We start from the raw sequence: 19086 nt of genomic DNA on the forward strand, positions 1-19086 counted from the left end.
CACACAGTGGGTTGTCCACTACTCGGAAGGTGACCAGTTTACTTCTGATGGCGCCATGTCCTGTCATCAGATAATGTGACATGAAGACCTGAAGAAAACTAGGCCGGTAGCGTTGAGTAGACTGTATTTATCTTGGGGATGATTTTTTTTTTATATTTGTCTCTTTGTTGTTTGGGAACATTCTTTTCATTTGCACCGTTGCTTGCAGGATCTGTGGTGGACTCTTTGTATGTGGTGCTTTTGCTCCGACCAAGCTGGAAATTCATCCCAGCTCGAACCACCTCCAGGTCAAGGGGCAGGCTTCCTGTCATCACTTGTAGTGCTGTGGTGGAGACTGTGTGGCAAGCTCTTGTCATGGTGAGTAGTGCCGGTCTTTGGATGGTGAGAAGATTTCTAGAATTTACCACAGTCGTGGCTTTGTTGTACCAGATTCCAGAGGCATAAGTCACCACAGGGATGAATACAGCTTTGTACAAGAGGGCGACGGTGCGCCTCTTCAGCCCCCAGTCTTTTCTTGCCACTCTATTTATTATCGCTGCGTATGTTTTCATTTTCTTCTGTAGATTTTTTAGGTGTGGTAGGAATGTGAGGCTTCTGTCCAGGGTGATGCCCATGTATTTTAGCTCGGTCGTTAGTTTAATGGTTTCGTCCTGTATTTTGATTAGCGGCAGTCTCGTTGGGACAAGGTGCCCTTTTGGCAAGATGGGTTGAGTTTTGATCGGTGATATTTGTAGACGATGTAGCTTGGTCCAGTGTTGCAGAACAGTCAGGGCCTTGTTGGGAGCAGATTAAATCTGCGCCCTAGAGTTTCGAGCTATGAGCAAGGTGAGATCGTCCGCAAAGGCCTGCGCTCGGACATTCCCCAGATCCATGGCCAGAAATTCATCCAGCACATAGTTCCAGAGGAGAGGTCCAAGTACAGAGCCCTGCGGGAAACCCCTATGTAGTGAATTCTGGTTAGGAGAGTATGTTTTCATCTCGTTGTTTTTAATTTTCGTGGAAGCTTGACTATGGCACTCGGTATTCAGACTGATGACGCTTTTCAGCCTAGAGAATTAATAATATATATTCATGATGTCCTCCCTTCCTCTCTCCCTTCCCAACAATGAGCTCATATTTAAGTGTTCACAACATATGAGTATGATCCTGAAAATTTATGGAATGCCATAAAGGTCAAGTAGGACTCATGTAAGCGCGATCAACTTGTTTTTTTCTGTCAATGCTATTTTGTTTCCAGTTTCATCGATAATTTCTTCATTAGTGTTGAAGGAGTCGGCCATTTTGGTGTAAAAAAAAGATCAGCTATCTATTTCTGAAGTAGGGAATGCGGAAGTAACCAACAGCAAACGATGGAAACATCCTACAGGAAGTTTGTTGCCGCGAAGATCTCAACCCAGTTACTGATTGAACAACTAAAGCCCGATGAGGATACCGAAGAGAGAAATAGTGGAGCTCCCAGAAAAAAATCTTCCCGATTATTATTTTGCCAGTAGGGAAACAGATCCGATTAACTCTTCAACATCGCCTACATGTTTGGAAGCATCGTTTTAGGAAGATGTGGATCGGTTGGCCATGAGAGCTTTCATAAGTTGGCCGGAGAACAGGATCAAGAAAGATATTCACCACCCACCCATCTCATTGTCCCAGACATCGGATTTTCTGGTTTAAAGCAGATGCTGCTTCCCACGAGAAGCATTAAAAATAACGCCTACAACTCCAAGTGGTTGTTTACAACTCACTCCTGACGTCGTGACTAGATCTTAAATCGACTTGTTTGCTTCAAGTAGTATCGGTAGGCCAAGCTGTGGTTGCAAAACACTGTTGTAAGAGATCAGAAGTAGGGGAAACAAATAAATGTGTAGAAATCCAATTCGGTTACGAAAAAGTTAATAAAAGTTCATGAACCTCCCTCTCTTTTTGCTTGATGTTTAACAGCAGCGGTTGTTGTGGTAACTATGCTAGTCAAGAGAGGGAGAGGCCTAACTGGTAATTAATGGAGGTGTGTGGCCTTCCCTGTTAATACTGATTGACTATAGAGAAGATACGTGTTGAAAACAATTCTGTTAAATTGATTAAAGTACTGTGATCTGATCATTAATTTGGATCCAAATTGATTATTTGGATAGAGTTTGATATACCGCTATAAATTTGGATTTTTTGGACTTTAGACAAAAGATTTTGGATTTTCTCTTTTACTATAAAACATTCAGTGAAGGTATTAATAAAGCAAACTTCGTTATTGCGCTATTCTGGAGTGGCCCAAAAGCAATAAATGAAAATAAGTGAAAGAGGAAGAATAACCGTTATTGAGTTCGTATTTCGGTTTGCTGGCACGAAACACACCAAACCAAATCAAACTAGTCATGCTGCGCTCCTTGATGTGGTGACTATGAAAAATTAACTACAATAAGAATATTGGGAGGGGCGGAATTGATGATGACTCAACTTCACCGACTGGGAGAAACAGATAATGCCAAAGTTCACGCATGGTTTCTTAGTGCTGTTATGGTTTCCATGGAGTAAGTAGGACACAAGCTTTATTTATTTCCTGTCCTTCTGTTTACTCCTTTCAAAGCCGTGGACCAAACATTGTTTATAGTCGACGCCAGAAACGTCCTTCGGTTTTGTTATTCATTGATTGCACGTTCGCAACTGTGGGCTTTCTAAGGAATCTAATGGTCGTACGCATCTCTTGTTCACAATGGAAAGGCACCCTCGCATTGGCACATCGATTATGATGGTGGACTTTCGGCATGGGAAAGGCCCGGCTTCGAATTCAATTAAGAGGGTAAAAATTTTCATAAGCTTTTTTTCACACCATGGCCGAGTTAATCGGTCTCTGGCGGTTGAATTTTCCTGCCATCCAGAAACAGTGGTTTTTCATCCACTTAAACAAACGAACTAACCATGGAATACACTCAATTAGACTAACACCTCATTCTTTTAGAAAACTAGGAAAATATAGATAAACAATGGGAGAAAAGAGAGAGAGAGAAAGATTATTTCAGCTCTAAGACGATTTATCCTGGGTTAAGCAACTAAGTTGTTGTGGGATTTTAGAAGCATCAGTAACTAAGGCCATATTGCTCCATGTATACTGTCTGTAAATTGCGTGTGTTCTAAGGTCGGTTTTCCGTTTGCTGGACGAAAATTATCATTAATAATGGCGAACTCAAACTCTTGTGTCATATTTGCTGGTTTACAGCAAAATCCTAAATTTGAAAATGAAAGTGGAGAGGATTCGTTGGATAAGAATACTACAAAGTGAAAGGCAACTAAAATTTGTTTTTAACAAAAAAAAAAAGTACCAGTCCTTTGTTTCCACATGACTTTGTCAATATCGCTTTAACGGTTGTGCATCGTACAGGTCTCACGAATTTCCATAGTATTAAACGATGGCAATTCACTCAGTGGTCGGAGTGGAGTAGTTCCCCCAAAAAAAAATATCGCTAACAGATGCCTCCTGGAAAAGTAGGCATTCCTTCTTTGGAACAGTAGCGTTCCAAAGAAAGCGGAAGAAGGGACAGTTAGGAATTACAACCTCTGCATTGTCGATAAACAAAATAAATGTATGTTTATTTTAAAAGGAAGCTATTTCAGCTTCGGTCGCAAAGTATCTCAGTTCCGAGACTGGGAATTTCTGTCGCTAGAGGAAGAATCTTTACAGAATTAAAGAAGTTAATTGTAGAGTTCTCTGTTATGGGATGGGATTAAGTATATTTTATGGGGCATCGGTACGTTGGGTCTGTAACTGAGTGGATTCTTGGGTTTGCTATATAATGGGGAAAAAAATCCAAAGTTTCTGGGAGAGAAAACCATGAAGAAAGCCCATAAAAATTCCTCGTGTCATTTAGGACACCTCAGGCCTTTCCACCCTGTCTGGGAGATCGATGATTAAAACTACTGCGCTACTAGCGAGGGCTAATAGAAAGGGAAGAAGATTTTTACAAGCATTTAAACCTTATTGATAAAATTATTCTTACATCAGTTGAAAGAATTGAAATATCTTGACAATTTGTTAATTCGGAGTGAATTGGTAAAATCATGTGACGAAACAATGTTTTCTCCTTGGCGAAGAGAACACAGGAATTCCAGTCTTTCTTTACGTTGTATCAGCATTCGAATATCCTTGTATACTGGTGTTCCAAACCACCTATACTGGTGTGCAAAACTTAAGGACCAACACTATTTCTAAAGGTTACAACCACCACAAAATCTTTACTTAAGGTTCTCTTTAGTGATGAGAGTATATTCAGTCTCAGCAGCTATTCTGGACGTCAACTAATCTGGCGTGAGGTTGGCACACGATATCACCCCGCTAACATCACTGAAAGGGATCGATATGGCGGTCGAGGTGTTCTCGTCTGGGGCGGCGTTATTTTGGATGGACGTACACAACTTCAGATACTGGAAGGCGGTACTGTAACCGGTGCTCGCCACTGTACTGAGGTAATCCTTCCTCATGTGCATCTATTCAGAGGTGCCATTGGTCCCAAGTTCGTGTTTATGGATGATAACGCCACACCTCATCGCGCTGCAGCTGTGATATGCTTTTTGGAAAGTGAGGACATTGTTCGTATGGATTGGCCTGCTCGTTTCCTTCGATTTAAATCCCATCGAACACATATGGGACGCTCTGGGGAGACGCCTAGCGGCACGTTCACACCCACCAGAAAATGTTCTCCAGCTGAAGATGGCGCTGACAGAGGAATGAACGATGTTACCGCAGGAATTTATCAACAACATTGTTCTAAGTATGGACAGGCGGTGCAAAGCCTGCATCGACATTAGGGGTGGCCATATCTCCTACTGAGAAGTCGAACAAGCGAAGTCAAAACATCGTGTTTTTAACTTACGTCTACGGCTGAGTTCCCATTTCCGGGATGAAAATCCATAAAAGTAAGTAACGGCCCGATTCCTTGATGATCAAGGGATCGTGCCATTACACCTAATCCGCTCGCCTTTGGTGGTCAAGTGAACCATCTAACAGTAAACCACCATATATGGGATGCTCCTTCTTGTTAGTAAGATGTAACGGGGGTGGGGGGGTTGTTCTTCAAATCGTGCACGCGAGAATTTCTCAGCGTATCCAGGTCACAGTCCGCCCTGAAAAGAAGAGTGGGGCAGTTACCTAGTCGTGAAAAGACATTCGCTCTAAGACTCTCATACGTGTTCCCTGCAAGTTGAAATTTTCTGATCGTTAAGTCCCCTCGCCATGTCTATTCATCTCCCCAGACAAATGAAAGATAAGTTCGTCTTAAGAAGGATGCGTCTAAGAAAATCTTAAATCTCTACTCGACCAGCTTTCCTATGGCAGCTTTCCTGGCGGCTCTGTCAGCTGACATGATCCCGTGCAGCAGTTGCAAATTGGGACGCGTATCCTCTCTACCATTCACCGAGGCATTTGTAACTGACAGGCGTTCGTGGACTGTGGAAGAAAACATGTCACACACGCTCCACGTACGAGACACGTAGTTGGTTATTACGTTTCGTGTGAGGGACTACCTCTCTTTTTAAGCGGGCTTTTCTAAGCGCGGATTAATAGTCGCGATGGGTATTCTTACAGGTTGCTCGGTGGTGTTTTGCACACAATCGTTGACTGTTTTCCTTTTTTTAAAATTTGGCAGTGAAACTGTAAATGCATTTTTGTGCAAACCTGTGTTTATAATGCGCAAAATGTCCGTAATATTTGCGATAAACTCGGGTCAAACCCAGTTAAAAAGAAGTCCGCATTGGAAAGCTTCAACCTCGTTCTGAGCACGTTTTGAGCCAGTGGATTTAATGAAAACATTAATTTCGTAAAGAAATTGCCGCGTGCATCTAAGCGACAGATATTAATGACCTCGTTTCTGTTCTGAATGATAATAATATAAGAATCAGTAATGTAAATGTGACAGAGAATGTTTATATTTCCTGAGGGTAGCCTTATTCTCTTTGTTTATACATTTTTTCTCTTCATTTATCACCCCCTGGTTACTTTCCTTAAACTATCATGGACTACGCTGGCAGATGATGGCCCACAACTGAATTTTATTTCTATTAATAGACCGCCGCACCATCTGGTGGCAAAGGATGGGAACTAGATGGCAGCCTTCATGGTGATTGTTACTAGTCCGTTGCTAGGAAGCCAGACATACAACACGGCAAAATAATGTCACTAAACACTCCAAGTATCAAACAGACACACACGATGATTACTTTATAACCCATCTTGTATTGCTGTGATGAACTTCAATGGCTATGCAGGGCTGCTCAACGCACTGATATAAGGTGGGTTAAGGCTTAGGTACCGTCATAAACACCTGACAATCCCAGTACAATCATCGAATTGGTCGCTCGCAAACCCGGATCACACCATCGATCGCTTGATGACATTTTCAGCGGTACTCAATCCACCTTGAACCATGGAACAGAAGAAATAGGTCCTATGCAGCAGCAAGTCGCATTAAACAGTCTTCAGAGGAGATGGACAAGTGTGGATGCGGATAATGCTTGTGGAACGTCACCTGCCACAGTGCATTGCTCCCACAATGAAGTGTGGCGTGAGCTGCTTCTTGTGTTCAGACTCGGATTGCTGGTTGCAGTGGCAAAACCATCAATGCCGAGTCGAGCACTGTCATCTAAATCGATGGAACAATTCCATGGTGGCTACAGTTTGCAATTTTTATGGAAATGCGCCCACCTTGTTTCCAGCATGAAAATGCTCCATTCCATACAGCGAGCAGTGCATTTGATTTCCTTTTGAAGAAAAGGAAATCATATCTCGCTTGGCCGGTCCATTGTCCAGACCTGAATCAGATTCTATAATTACGCACTCCAAGTGGTATATACAATAAACATGATCTTAAAGCACCACGGTTTTTACGATGGTTGGCTTAAGTCTTAGTCTTTTGGGGTGACTTCATATTAGTGTAATGAGAACTATATTGCTTTCTACTTCTTTTAAATGTAGGCGAACGGAGTTATTGCAAAGCAGTGGGTGTTAAGAGGAATCCGCCTTTGAAATTGACAGTGGAGATGCGTGGGCAGCCAACACGTGAGATTTGCGTTCATAGGGAAATGGTGGCAGTTAACTGTAGGTCTTCTTAGATGGTAGTTAACTCTTACCCCCCTCCCCAACTCTTTTATCACCTTCTTTATTGGTCGTGAAACGCGTTTTATACGACTTCCTTATATACACAAGGAATCCAGCGTCTTGCCTGGTAAATATCTCGTTCTAACGAGACCACGCCAGCTAATGAATGTATTATTAGTAAGCGTGTATGGGAGACTGCAGCACGTTTTAGATCCTCTTACGGGGATGGGATCAAAGCGCCTCTCTTCGATGGGCAGTAAAATCCATCAGCCCACTGAGGAAGAAAACGATGTGATGGTGGTGTCTGTGGGGAAATTTCACTTGTAAAGGATTTAATAGGGCATATGATCCGGATGTTGCCATTCCAGAATGAGTAAAAGATAATAGGGTTAAAGTTTCGTGTTTTAATATTGGAACAGAGCAAAATGCGTTACATCATTTATCATTTTTCTAAATATCATTTAGGAAATACGCGTATCGCTTTAGAATGAGTACAAGGCTGTCTGATTTGTTTCCCTTTTTCATTTCTCGCCTAAACTGGCAGTCTTCCAGCATCTATGTAGGCCACTGTGTTCTTAGGATCTCTCTCTCTCTCTCTCTCTCTCTCTCTCTCTCTCTCTCTCTCTCTCTCTCTCTCTCTCTCTCTCTCTCTTCTTCCTCTAAATTCAAAAACCTCGAGGAATGTAAATATTTTCTCTTTCTTATATTGTGCCGAATACATAACTTTAAGTGTTTCTTGAGCTCGTTTTCTTTCAGCAACCCTCATTCTTGTAATGGAGGGAGCACGGGAAGTAGACTGAGCTATTTGCGGTCTTATCTGATCGCTTTATTGTGTTTCTGAGGAAATAAAACTTGCGCAGGAAAGCATTTTTCATTTTGAGCAAAACTCGAACCCATTTGCTGAAAACTGAAAGTGGTTCAATACTGGGAATGATTCATCCCGTTAAGGAAGGGGTTGAGATGTCGCTTCTTGTGACTGTCGCTGTAGTCGCAAAACTATTCATACTTTTTATTCCAGAATTTTCAAGGAACTTTGCAACTTTCAAATTGCGAGTGCTAAAATCAATTGATGTTCACTCCAGTGGACAAAGCAAATCCTCGCAAAGATAACGGAAAAGCATTCAAGGGGCCGCTAATCAGAATGTCATTTTTCTGCGACGGAATAAAGTACACAGTGGACCGAAGATTATTACTCTTCTTTATCTTTCTCAACATTAATCTTCCAGAAAAATCTAATCTTGCGTTGTCACCATCAATACGTTCTTGTGTCCACAAAACGTTACCAGAAATTCTCTTTATCTTTCCTGCCTACTCTGCCGCGGAATTTAATATCGCGCTTTCTTTTTGTCACGTGACCCAGAAACCTCTTTGCAAATATGTACTCGAGCCAGCAGCAGCATCTTTGGCATTTGTCCAAAGCGACACCGTAAAAGAAGGTCATGGCTCAGGAAGAGCCTCTTTAAGACGCCATTTCTCGCGCTAAAGCGGTCCTTAAAGGAGATTGGGGGGGGGGGGGGTCAGTACAGGGACGTGTAAACCCAGAATAGAGATTTCAACAAGTATTGGTTATTGATGAACACGGACCGATGAGAGCACAATGTAGAGAAAACCGGAAACGGAAATACTTCACATGAACTTCGTTGAATAAAGCGATCTTTCGCGTGCAATTAATTAGCCAGAATCACGTTCTGTTGCTGGCTTTTTGCAGTGCCGTTAAGGCGCAAACTGACCACGTTTACTCGAGGGCCCAACTCAGTAGCTACTTAACGATGTTTCCAGATGGTGCAGACCCGTTTTTAGAAGACTCACGTAATCAGGGAAACATTAAAAACACATTACTGCATTCCAACTGACCAATGAGATGAGGCCCATTACCTGCATTCCTTTTGGCCCAACTGCCAGCGTCTGGCGTGTATTGATGGTATCATTGACCTTTCTACTCGGGGAAAAAGCCACGGAACGTTTAAGACTTTGATTACCAACCTGTCAAGTAAGCGAACGGGGAGATGACGTCACCAGATGCGACAGGCGAGCAAAATCGATCGAATTTCTTTGTCCTCACGTAACTCTCCAGCTCGTTATTGCGATCTAATCGATGACGGAAACATTACTTTGGAGGAAATTTCTCTTTGTGTTTTCCTTGATAGGAGTTGGCAACGGAAAGAGTGCATCATCCGCAATAATGCGTTGATTTTGCTTCTTGGCGTTCGGACAGAATTCCTGTAGAAGGTTTCGTTGTAGTTTAACCTTAGGAATGTTCGACGCCACCCTCTACGACGATCCGGCCACCTGATGATGGCCATGACAAGCACTCTAACGAGATATTAATGACCACTGCCGCGTTAATGGCAATGTATTTAAGAATTCAGTGCGAGACTGGAAGTCTACTACGTTGTACTGAATGCAGACGATGATGGCACGAAGTAATCTGTTGGATTGAGGATTCGTCTTGAATCACTGCGTTGCACTTCTCACTTGAACGCAATTTTCACGAGGTGTTATTGATAAAGTTAATCCATTCAGTTACTTATTGAGGGTTCGTATACTTGCTATTCACGCGTCAGTTTTATAGAAGATCGTGTGGAAATAACATTGCTGTAAAAGGCAAGAAGATTCACAAAGGTTTCAGATAGGTTGTCATTATTAAATTGTGATACAAGATATCAATTTACAGCAGCATTCTTGAAGAGGAATTGTTCCGCGAAGGAATTTTGACATGTCCACATGTCAATGAATGCCTGATGCTCCCTATCCTTAGGGAGCAGCAGGCATTCATTACAGATCTACTCCCAATCCCCATATCGACGGACGCTGGTGTCACTTGCAGTTGTGCTACCCATAGGAACAGTGAAAAGCAGATCCTATAGAGTTCCACCATCGTCTGATCGAGAGTTACTTGACCGTCTGATCTGAAGCCTCAGTTTCACGACGAGTCACAAAACTCAGGCTTCAGATCAGAAGGTCAAGTGTGGGTGCGAATAATTCTTAGGTATTGTCATCTACCGTAATGTATTGTGCCCACACGAAGTTTAGAGATGACGAGATGGCGTGGTGCTTCTTTCCGTGGTTCGAGCTCGGGCTGCTGAAATGCAAGAAACCATTATTGTTCAGTCGTTCGCTGACATTTTGGAGAATTCCGTGGTGCCCACATTCTAGAAAGTCTATGGAAATGGCCCTTCCACATTCCAGCCTCACAGTGGGGTTTCCATTCTCCATCCCCATACAGCGAGTAATGTACCACTGGGCTACCTTGTTTTTTTCCCTCAGACCATTGTAACAACCTAGTTTTGGGAAAACGAAGTCCAACTACCTGCCATGTGGTCCCAACGTTCACACCAGCATTCGGTCGAAGAGTTTTGGGATTAAACTGAAGTCAGATTAGGAAGTCCAATATGTCCTTCTTCCAAAGAACTAATGAATACACTGAAGGAGAAATATATGAATCCTTCTGCCCATACAATAATAAACTGGTCGAGAGCGCCCTGCGAAGGTTCGATGTTGACATGAGAGTCGTAGGCGATTGTACACCATATTAATTTGTTCCGTGAAACGTGTGTGCATCGAAACGCGATGGCGTCGTGATACTTTCGATAGAGATGTTCAAATATATGATGTTCAAAATAGGATGTTCAAAATATCAGGCCCCTCATAGTATTAACCGATCCTCCAACTCCGTCTTGATTTTTCCCCGTCCTCTTACACAAGAGGAGATCCAGGGGGATCTCTAATAAGCTGTCTTACAGTCGTGTAGGATCGAAGAGAGAATGGCTTCAAGGTTTAATTTTCGGTCTTGTTTATTTTCTAAAGCAACAATGAAAGAACCAAACTATAAATTTTGTTCGTCTGCTGACTGAAACAGACGATGAAAGCGAGCATAAACTTCTTTTAAGTAATATTCATTAATTATTAAAATGATTTGCTGCTGAGTTTGCTATTCCGTTCCACTAACTCCGATGTCCCGTTTCTCTTCCGCAGGTACCCTCGTCATCATGATCTCTGCAATGCCAGCAGTAGCCGTCCGCCGAGAGCGGAAAAAAAGCAAAGTCTCCCGAAGTGGTCCGCCCAGCCATCACAGTAGCTCATCGTCGATATCCCAAGCCCGCACTTTGGCGAGCGTGAAGCGTGCCAATACCCAGAGTGTCAGTACCATCAGTACCGCCAGTGGACAGTCGAGCTATGTCAGCGCCCTGCACAGGGTGCGCCTGCGTCAAGAGGAAACGAGACGGCAGAGGATGAAGTTCCTCATGTACTCCGGCACGGTGTTGATGACTTCTGGCCTGTCGTTGGTGTTCATCGGAATAGCCATCAAAATCTCGGCTGCACAGACTATAGGGCTGCTTTTTATAGGGGTGGGGTCGGTCTGCTGCTTGGCTCGAGTGTTCTGCTTCCCAAAGAAACCTATCGTGAGAAAAGCCCGAACACTGAGCAGCTCCGGACAGTCTATTTACCACGTGGCCCCTAGTAACGTCACCACGCCAGCTATGGAAGAATACTACTTTCCAGCACTTCCGCTACACAGGCTCCCTCTCTCGCCAACACAGGAAACTACTACGACGGTACACAGTATACACAGCGTTCATAGTGTACACAGCAACCCTTCAAGTATACTAACACCAATGAGCCTTAACAGTATCCCCGAAATGCAAGTCCTCATCACGGACGAAAATCAAAGGTATTGATGACGTCACCAACACGATCAGACAGCGATAATTTTGCTCTCATTTTAGAGAGAACGAGTGGGTGAACACGTGTGATGGTGCTTGCGCGTGTGTGTGCTTATTATTATATATAATACGTACGTACAAATACGTACGCTGTACGCGCGAGTGTATTTGAGTTAGGTACAGCGCACGTATTTGTATGTACTTATGTGAGTGTGTGTGTATATATATATATATAGGTACACCCACTCGCCCACCCGTGGATGATGCCCTTGTGGGCGCCCAAATTATAATAAGAAACTCTATTTGGTTGTCTTAGAAAGGAGCCGTGATTTTCAGAATTCTTTATATAGAAGTATAGAAATATATTGTTGTTATAGAAAGCGAGCTATCCTTTGACATTTCTCGGTATTTCTCTGTTCAAAGCTGATTCCATGGTGCCACTTAGCAGAGATACTAGGAATGAATTTAAAGTCAAATAGGCCTTACTTTGCTTAGCTGTGGTGAAAATCTCAACTGTAATATGTAAATATGGTGAAAAGGCAAAATAGGAACAGCCGAATCATTATGTTTCAAATATACGCGTTAATTTGTAGTTTCAGCATTTGTTGGTAACAGTTTTATGGAAATGAGTAATTTAATATGTTTTCCCTAACTAGTTTCGTAGGCGATAATCGTCGTTGATGACCCCACCGCTATATTTTGTAGCTTTAACGCGAATGACGTTTTAATTAGCGTCACTCAGTCGGACATATTTCTATTATTTCCAAATAACTGAGAATTACTTTGACGTATTGAAGAGAAATGTTAATTGTGGTATCAGAAGCACGCGTTATTGCTGACAGTTATAAAATGTTTTCCAAATGTTTGAAAGTTAAAACTGAGTGCGCCATCTTAGAACAACGAATTGTGAAATATAAAGCTGCAGAAACAAATCAAAAGATATTTCAGTTTCGAATAACGCGTGTTGAATGTTCTATTTTTAAGAGTTAAGATTCAAAAAACGATTAAATGCGCAACTTTATGCTTTTCACGCGAAATCATTGTTAAAAATCATTAACAATGTTGTTTTATTTTTTAAGGCAGATTCTAATTCTCCATTACTGCCTAAATATTATTCGCAGTAAATGGACTATAAAAATGAAATCTAAACACGCGTGCGCACTTCAGAAAGTTGTTGGAAATTTGCTATTCGAAGTGTTTTCGGTGTTTTATTCGAAAATTGAGTGGAAGTTTTATATTTATAACAACTCAAACGATATTAAATGTAAAGAATTTATTTATAAATCGTTTCATGTTGAAAGCAAAGCGATGTGTGACTGTCTTGGTTAGGCTTACCTCCACTGGTTGTTTAACAGACTCAGCGTTACGTGAACATTAGAAAATAAGGTGAGTCTGTGTTTTCAGTTTTCAATTCATTTGTCTGTCGATTATTCTCGCTCCCTTAGTGACGTATTTATTTTTTGTAACGAAGAAGAAGCTAACGGAGAATCTGTGATAATTTACTAATAGAGTTCCAATTAATTTTTCTATATCGACGAATAGATGACTTAAGATGTATATTTTTAGCGAGTCATCGTGTTCTTTGCATGCAGTTGTGTGAAGCAGCCTTGTTAAGCGTACTGATGTTTATATAGAGAAAATTATTTTGCTTAGAGTAGAACTAGTTTCCTATTAATCGCAAAGTGTTTTGGAGTTGAGAGATTTAAAGGACGTTTGCCTTTTTTTTTTTTTAATGTCTGAGATAGACTAAAAATGGGTCGTGTTTAACAGCAACTAAAAATGTAAATCGGTGCCCATACAGGACTAGGAAACGAAATGAAGCTAAGTACACACGAAACACATATCACCCATCCGCACAGATGATCTAAACATATCGTAAAGTCGCTTTTAGGGTCGTCTTCAGCTACAGCGTTCAGTGAATATTATTTATGCACGTGGAATTTGTCTGTTGAGATTTATAATTTCAGAAATAAGGAATGTGGTCTTGGAACTATGAAAAATGTCGGATTGTCCTTCGAGGACAGAATTATCCGCTTTGTGAAGGTCCTTGAAGTCCTTGCGTTAATTTAAATCCAAATCCTGCAACCCGGAAGCGTTGTGATAAAATTATATTGAATTGCGTTGGGGGTGGACGGTCGTCCAGAATTCCAGAAATCAAACTAAACTATCTAAATAATCTTCAAAATAATTATTGACTGAGTTATCCGAACAGTCTGATCTAAACAGACTCGAGATAAATGTCCCGTTCTTTCTTCCGTGGCAACCAGCCTTGGACACCAGTCTTAGTGAATTAAAAGAACCACAATACAGTTCTTTTCAGATGTGGGAGTGTGGTCGTATTAATTAGGCCTTAGCTAATTCCACATAAAAACCACAGTTCATGCAATTTAATGCCCACAAAGGGTCGTGATGGGCCTGTACTCGTTAACTCGGAATCCACTCTACATCCTGGGTCCAACTGGCACTGTTAAAGAGAGAGCAAACCGAGATGTTTTTATAAGAATTTCGAGGTGACCCATCGTGGCTTTAATCAGTTGATATAAAAATGTGTTTTGCAGATTTGTTTCGCCAGAAGGGATCGCTATCCTCGTAGAACGCGCAAAATCCTGCCATCTTTGAATAAGTAGTTTCTGTTTTCGGCACAGTTGCTATAGCAATCTCACTTCCTAAACTGCGAAGTTTATGCAAATATCAGGTATCTATGTTCAGTAGTAACAATAAATACAATAAGCCCCGAAGTGTGTGCTGAACTGTAGTCTGATTCAGACTCAGTTCGGTCGTTTAAAGCAATAAAGTTGCCCCTGTTTTTAAGCTACAATCCCTCCCTAATAGTAGTTGCAATATGTTGCTGTTTATAAAGCTCAAATGTTTATTCCTAAGGAACTGTTTGATGTCTAAAGGTTTCACTGTTCGTTTTTCTTATGTACAGTGCGTTTAGAATGTGTAGTGTGATGGAAGTGTTTTCAGGAATGTGTATATTTTCGTACGCATCCAACTTACCGAAATTAAGAAAGTTAAACATTCATTTAGAAAACAAACAAAAGGTCTGTTGAATTTTACTTTTTTTTCTCTTAATGTATGAACTATTTTTGTCGGTTTAAATGACATTAATTCTCATTAGCATTTCAGCCAAAGTTCGTTGCTGGAAAGCGAGTTATCCAATTAATAATAGACGTCTCATGCTTGTCCTCGTGTTTTGTGTCAGAGCGATTTTCACCACAGCCAAAGCAATGTCATTTTCCTCTCTCTATCTCTCTCTGTCTCTCTCTCGCTATCTCTATCTATCTATCTATCTATTGTAGCCCAAAAAAGTTTAGGAAAAGTAGAAACTTAGCATACAAATGGAGTTAAGTATTTCATCGATTTTAAATAGTGTTTTGGTGTTGCTATGAACGATGTTAGCGACCCACATAGCAGAGAAAAGTATTTCTAACTCGGTTTCTAATGTGAATATATGACTGTTGAGAGATTAAAGTTCTCTTTTTCTATTAGTGTTTGTACCTTATTTCATTTAACACGACCAGAGGACACTACTCACATCTGACTTCACAAAAAACACGTTTCAATGAAAACACTCCTGGACTTTATAAAACCATCCCACTCTGTATTGAGTTATCACCGGAATAGCTGTCGAGGTCTCAGACAACGGCGATATATTTGAATGGCTCAGTATACGTAGATGATTTCTCCTGGGGAGGTAACGTTATTTCGGAAGACAATGGGGACCATAGATTCTTGGAGTAGCAAGAACTCAAGAACAGAATAATAATAGCAAAGAATCCGCTGACCAATGATAGTACCTGAGAGGCTGTAGTTACCACAAAGAAGATTAACGGACTGGAAACGATTCCATCTATAGATGGAATCGTTTCCATCTAGAAATTCCTATTGTTCTTAGAACAATGTATCCAGTTGGCTTCTACAGTGATGACATCATAACCGCTTCGGGTATTATGACTGCCAACAGGATGATGACTTAAATTATACTCAAAATAAAAGTTGTCGGTCTTTTATTTGCAGGAAACTGTAATTTCGCACGCGGTGTTATCGAAGCTGCGATGGAAATGCCACGGAACACGAGCGAAGGGTGTGGTGTGATGAAATATGCCCCGCTATGAGTACACAAGGGTCGCGTGGGAACTCCGATGGCCACTTATTTTAAAGGTTAAGTACAAACACAATTAAACGGGGATCGTGGACGCAGATTCATTTATAACTGCAATGGAGATCGCGTTTTCTGACGTCATGAAAGATTTATACAGCATTGGGACGATATAAAATAAGCACGTAGTCGTGTTATTAACAAGGGCCGAACAGATATTTTTATTGACCTTTGTGCTTTGCACTCGGATAGCTCGCAAACATGCGTTAATACATTTCTTACGTTTGTTTACGCCCGCACGACATTTTAATCATTGTGATTCCGGGTAACCCTGGATACATCGGCAGGTGACAAGGTGCATGTGACAAATAGGATGAGTAACTGCCTTGTAGCTGTACGTGACCACGAATAAATTTTATTCTATTGGCGTTTAGAATCGATCTTCACTGTACTTCAAGAAAACCAAAACTTTTCTCGATGATGTTAAACCTAAACCGGGTACCTATTGATCATTATTAAGGGATTGGGGGGGGGGGAGATCACGGTTGTCTCGTATCGTGTTGTTCTGCAGAATTAATTCATTACGAGGGTTTTCGTTATAACAACGACTGTCCATTTCAGAATCCTGCTTTAAAGTTGACTGAAAACAGCAAAGTATGACGTCATGAGGAATGTTGAATATAAAATGACGCTGCACGCAGGAGAGAGAGCATTATTCAAAATTCCGATGACATCGTGGGCTAATAATGTTCCTCTTCTTATAAAATTTGACCATTAGGATATCCAACTTGGCAAGTTTGCTTCTTCGAAGTCAGATCGAAAACCCTCGGTTCACCGCAGTAAGACGTCATCAGCCGTGATCCCGCGAGCAGCCAGGATGCCGTATTGATCATCGAGATGTGTTTTCTCGAGCTGGAGAAAACTTTTAACACACACTGTCATTTCCATCCGAACTATGTGGCCGGGTGCATTAGCGAATGATGCCGGTAATGTGCCGTTATCCCCTTATAGCGCACGAGGTAGTAATTTAGGTCTGGCCGAGGGTCTGCTATTCGTTAATGACGCAGCTGGTTTTTGTGCACCGAGCGTGTATTGTTTTATCGATGACACAACTCCGCTTTACAGCTGCGTCTATTGCACAGAACGTAGCGGCGTCACCAATTATAGTCGTGAGGAACATCCCGAAGTCCTTCATCCCATTCTCCTAATCATAGGTATTTTCTCTGTTTTCCCGTGTACGGGTCGATTGCCCATCTGAACTTAGTTCCTCGCACTTCGATACACCATCATTCGATCAGTTTTCTCAGTGTGCAGAGAAATGCAAAAGCGACTGGCAGTAGGTCATGCAGGCGTTTTGAGTTCTGCGTACGTGTCTGCTGGCAGTTCCTTCGAAGAGAAAAATACACGAAAAGACGAAAAATGAAGAGTACAAATTTACAATGTAATTTGTCTTCAGGTCGCAGTTGTTACCACCAACTATGTCTACCCCATTTTAAAAACGTCGGTTGCCTTGACCTTTACAATGTACCCCAGCGACAGTTTATTTACTAGTACACAGATCATACAAAATACAGTATATACTCAGTGATTGAAGCGTGCCCACCCCATTAGTAATGGACTAAAGGGTAGTCACACTTCTTACGCTAGGGCAGGTACTTTGCATCTGGTTGTGCAAGTCAAAGTGATAAAGTAGCAGTTATTGGAAGTAGTAAAGATACCACGGAGTTTCAAAAGGGCATGATTGTGGGAGCTCGTACGTCAGGTGTTTCCATATCGGAAACTCAAGTATTACCGGTTGCTCACGGCCCACTGTGGTTAAGGTGTACAAAGAATGGTGTCTAATGGATCAAACCACCTCCCGCCGACCGAACTGTAAAGAATTAAGACAGGTGGATATTCATGGTGAGCGAAGGCTCCATCTCGTTGTAATGGATCAACGGCAGGTACGTTTGCGACAATTGACATTGAAATACAGTATGGAGAATGCAGGAAAAATATCCCAAATGACGATTCGACACGTGCTCAGACGTAAGGGGTTCACACAGCAAGCGTTCCAAGAGACACCCTCTCCTCACTGCTCTTCATCGTCCAAGGCGAATGCTGTGATGTCAATAACAAAGGTGAATACGTATCTTGTATTAAACGGAAATAAATAAATATACTGAAGGACTGGAAACGAGTGCTGGTCGGATGAATCCAAATACCTGGCGCAACACGCCGACGGACGCCTTCGAGTCCATTCCATGGATCCATCGTGCATGGTGCCTACTGTCCAGGCAGGTGCCGGTCGTTGCTTAATATGGGGCATGCTTTACTGATAAGAACTATGACCCCTGGTGCGTATGGACCAACGTTTCACTAGCAAGGTCTACCGGAAACTCTTAGGAGACCATATGCACTTTTTTCCAAACAGAAACAGCATCTTCCAAGACGATAATGTGCCGCATCATCGGGCCGCACAGCGGTTCGAGGGACACAGTGAAGATATCACCCATCTTGACTAGCCTTCAAATTCGCCTCCTCTCAATCCAGTTGAACAACTGTGGGATATTTTGGAACGGGAAGTGTGGCGTATGGACACGCGGCCTTCATCGATTCATACATTGTGGAAAGCCTTGCAGGCAGCATGCCTGCAGATCCTACGGACGACTTCAAACATCTAGTGGAGTCACATAGGCGAATAGCAGCTGTTATCCTCGCGAACGGTGACCCAACGCGGTATTAGGTGGTCATATTCAGTGATCACTCACTGTGTGTATACTCAATGACCATCGAAATATAATCTCAACCTATGATGGAGAAGAATGAACCAGTCCAGCGTAATAAAAGTCAGGTTGAATCACTTTTTGCAGTGTTAATTTTAAGTCAACAACATGTTGTTGTAAAGACATACACGGACTGGAAAAGTGAGAGCAGGGCTAAAAGCCATGACAAACGATCTGTCGTAGAACGGAGATCGGAGTGCAAAGAGTGAGAGAAAGTTCGATAAACACAAATTTATTTTACTGGAAGACAACGCCACGTACCTTCACAGGAAGGAACGTAACGGTAAAGGGCCAAGTCGACACCGCGCTCTAACCAGTGACGACTGCTAACCACGTCGCCATTGGTCGATCGACTAAGGAATGTTTTTATACGATTCTTTGGGGACTTTCATGTCCTACACTCTCGCCTAAAAAATTGAAATCACGTTGTATGTATGACAACAGTTTTCGTTAGTTTTCTTAAAAATTAGCTATGATAAT

The 19086-nt window shown here is 41.9% G+C and overlaps 1 protein-coding gene across 2 annotated transcripts in view; it reads left to right on the forward strand.

Annotated features, from left to right (window-relative positions):
• LOC150083074 (uncharacterized) overlaps window positions 1-12583 on the forward strand; it is a 190509-nt gene extending 177926 nt beyond the window's left edge. For both annotated transcript variants that reach the window (XM_090377014.1, XM_090377015.1), the window contains one exon: window positions 11051-12583. In XM_090377014.1, coding sequence (XP_090233140.1) covers window positions 11051-11754 — 704 coding nt within the window. In that variant the 3' untranslated portion in view covers window positions 11755-12583. The remainder of the gene's footprint in view (window positions 1-11050) is intronic.
• The last annotated feature ends 6503 nt before the right edge of the window (window positions 12584-19086 follow it).

This window comes from Mastigoproctus giganteus, chromosome 7 (genome assembly GCF_048544385.1).
Source record: "Mastigoproctus giganteus isolate SK-2022 chromosome 7, ASM4854438v1, whole genome shotgun sequence".
NCBI lineage: Eukaryota > Metazoa > Arthropoda > Arachnida > Uropygi > Thelyphonidae > Mastigoproctus > Mastigoproctus giganteus.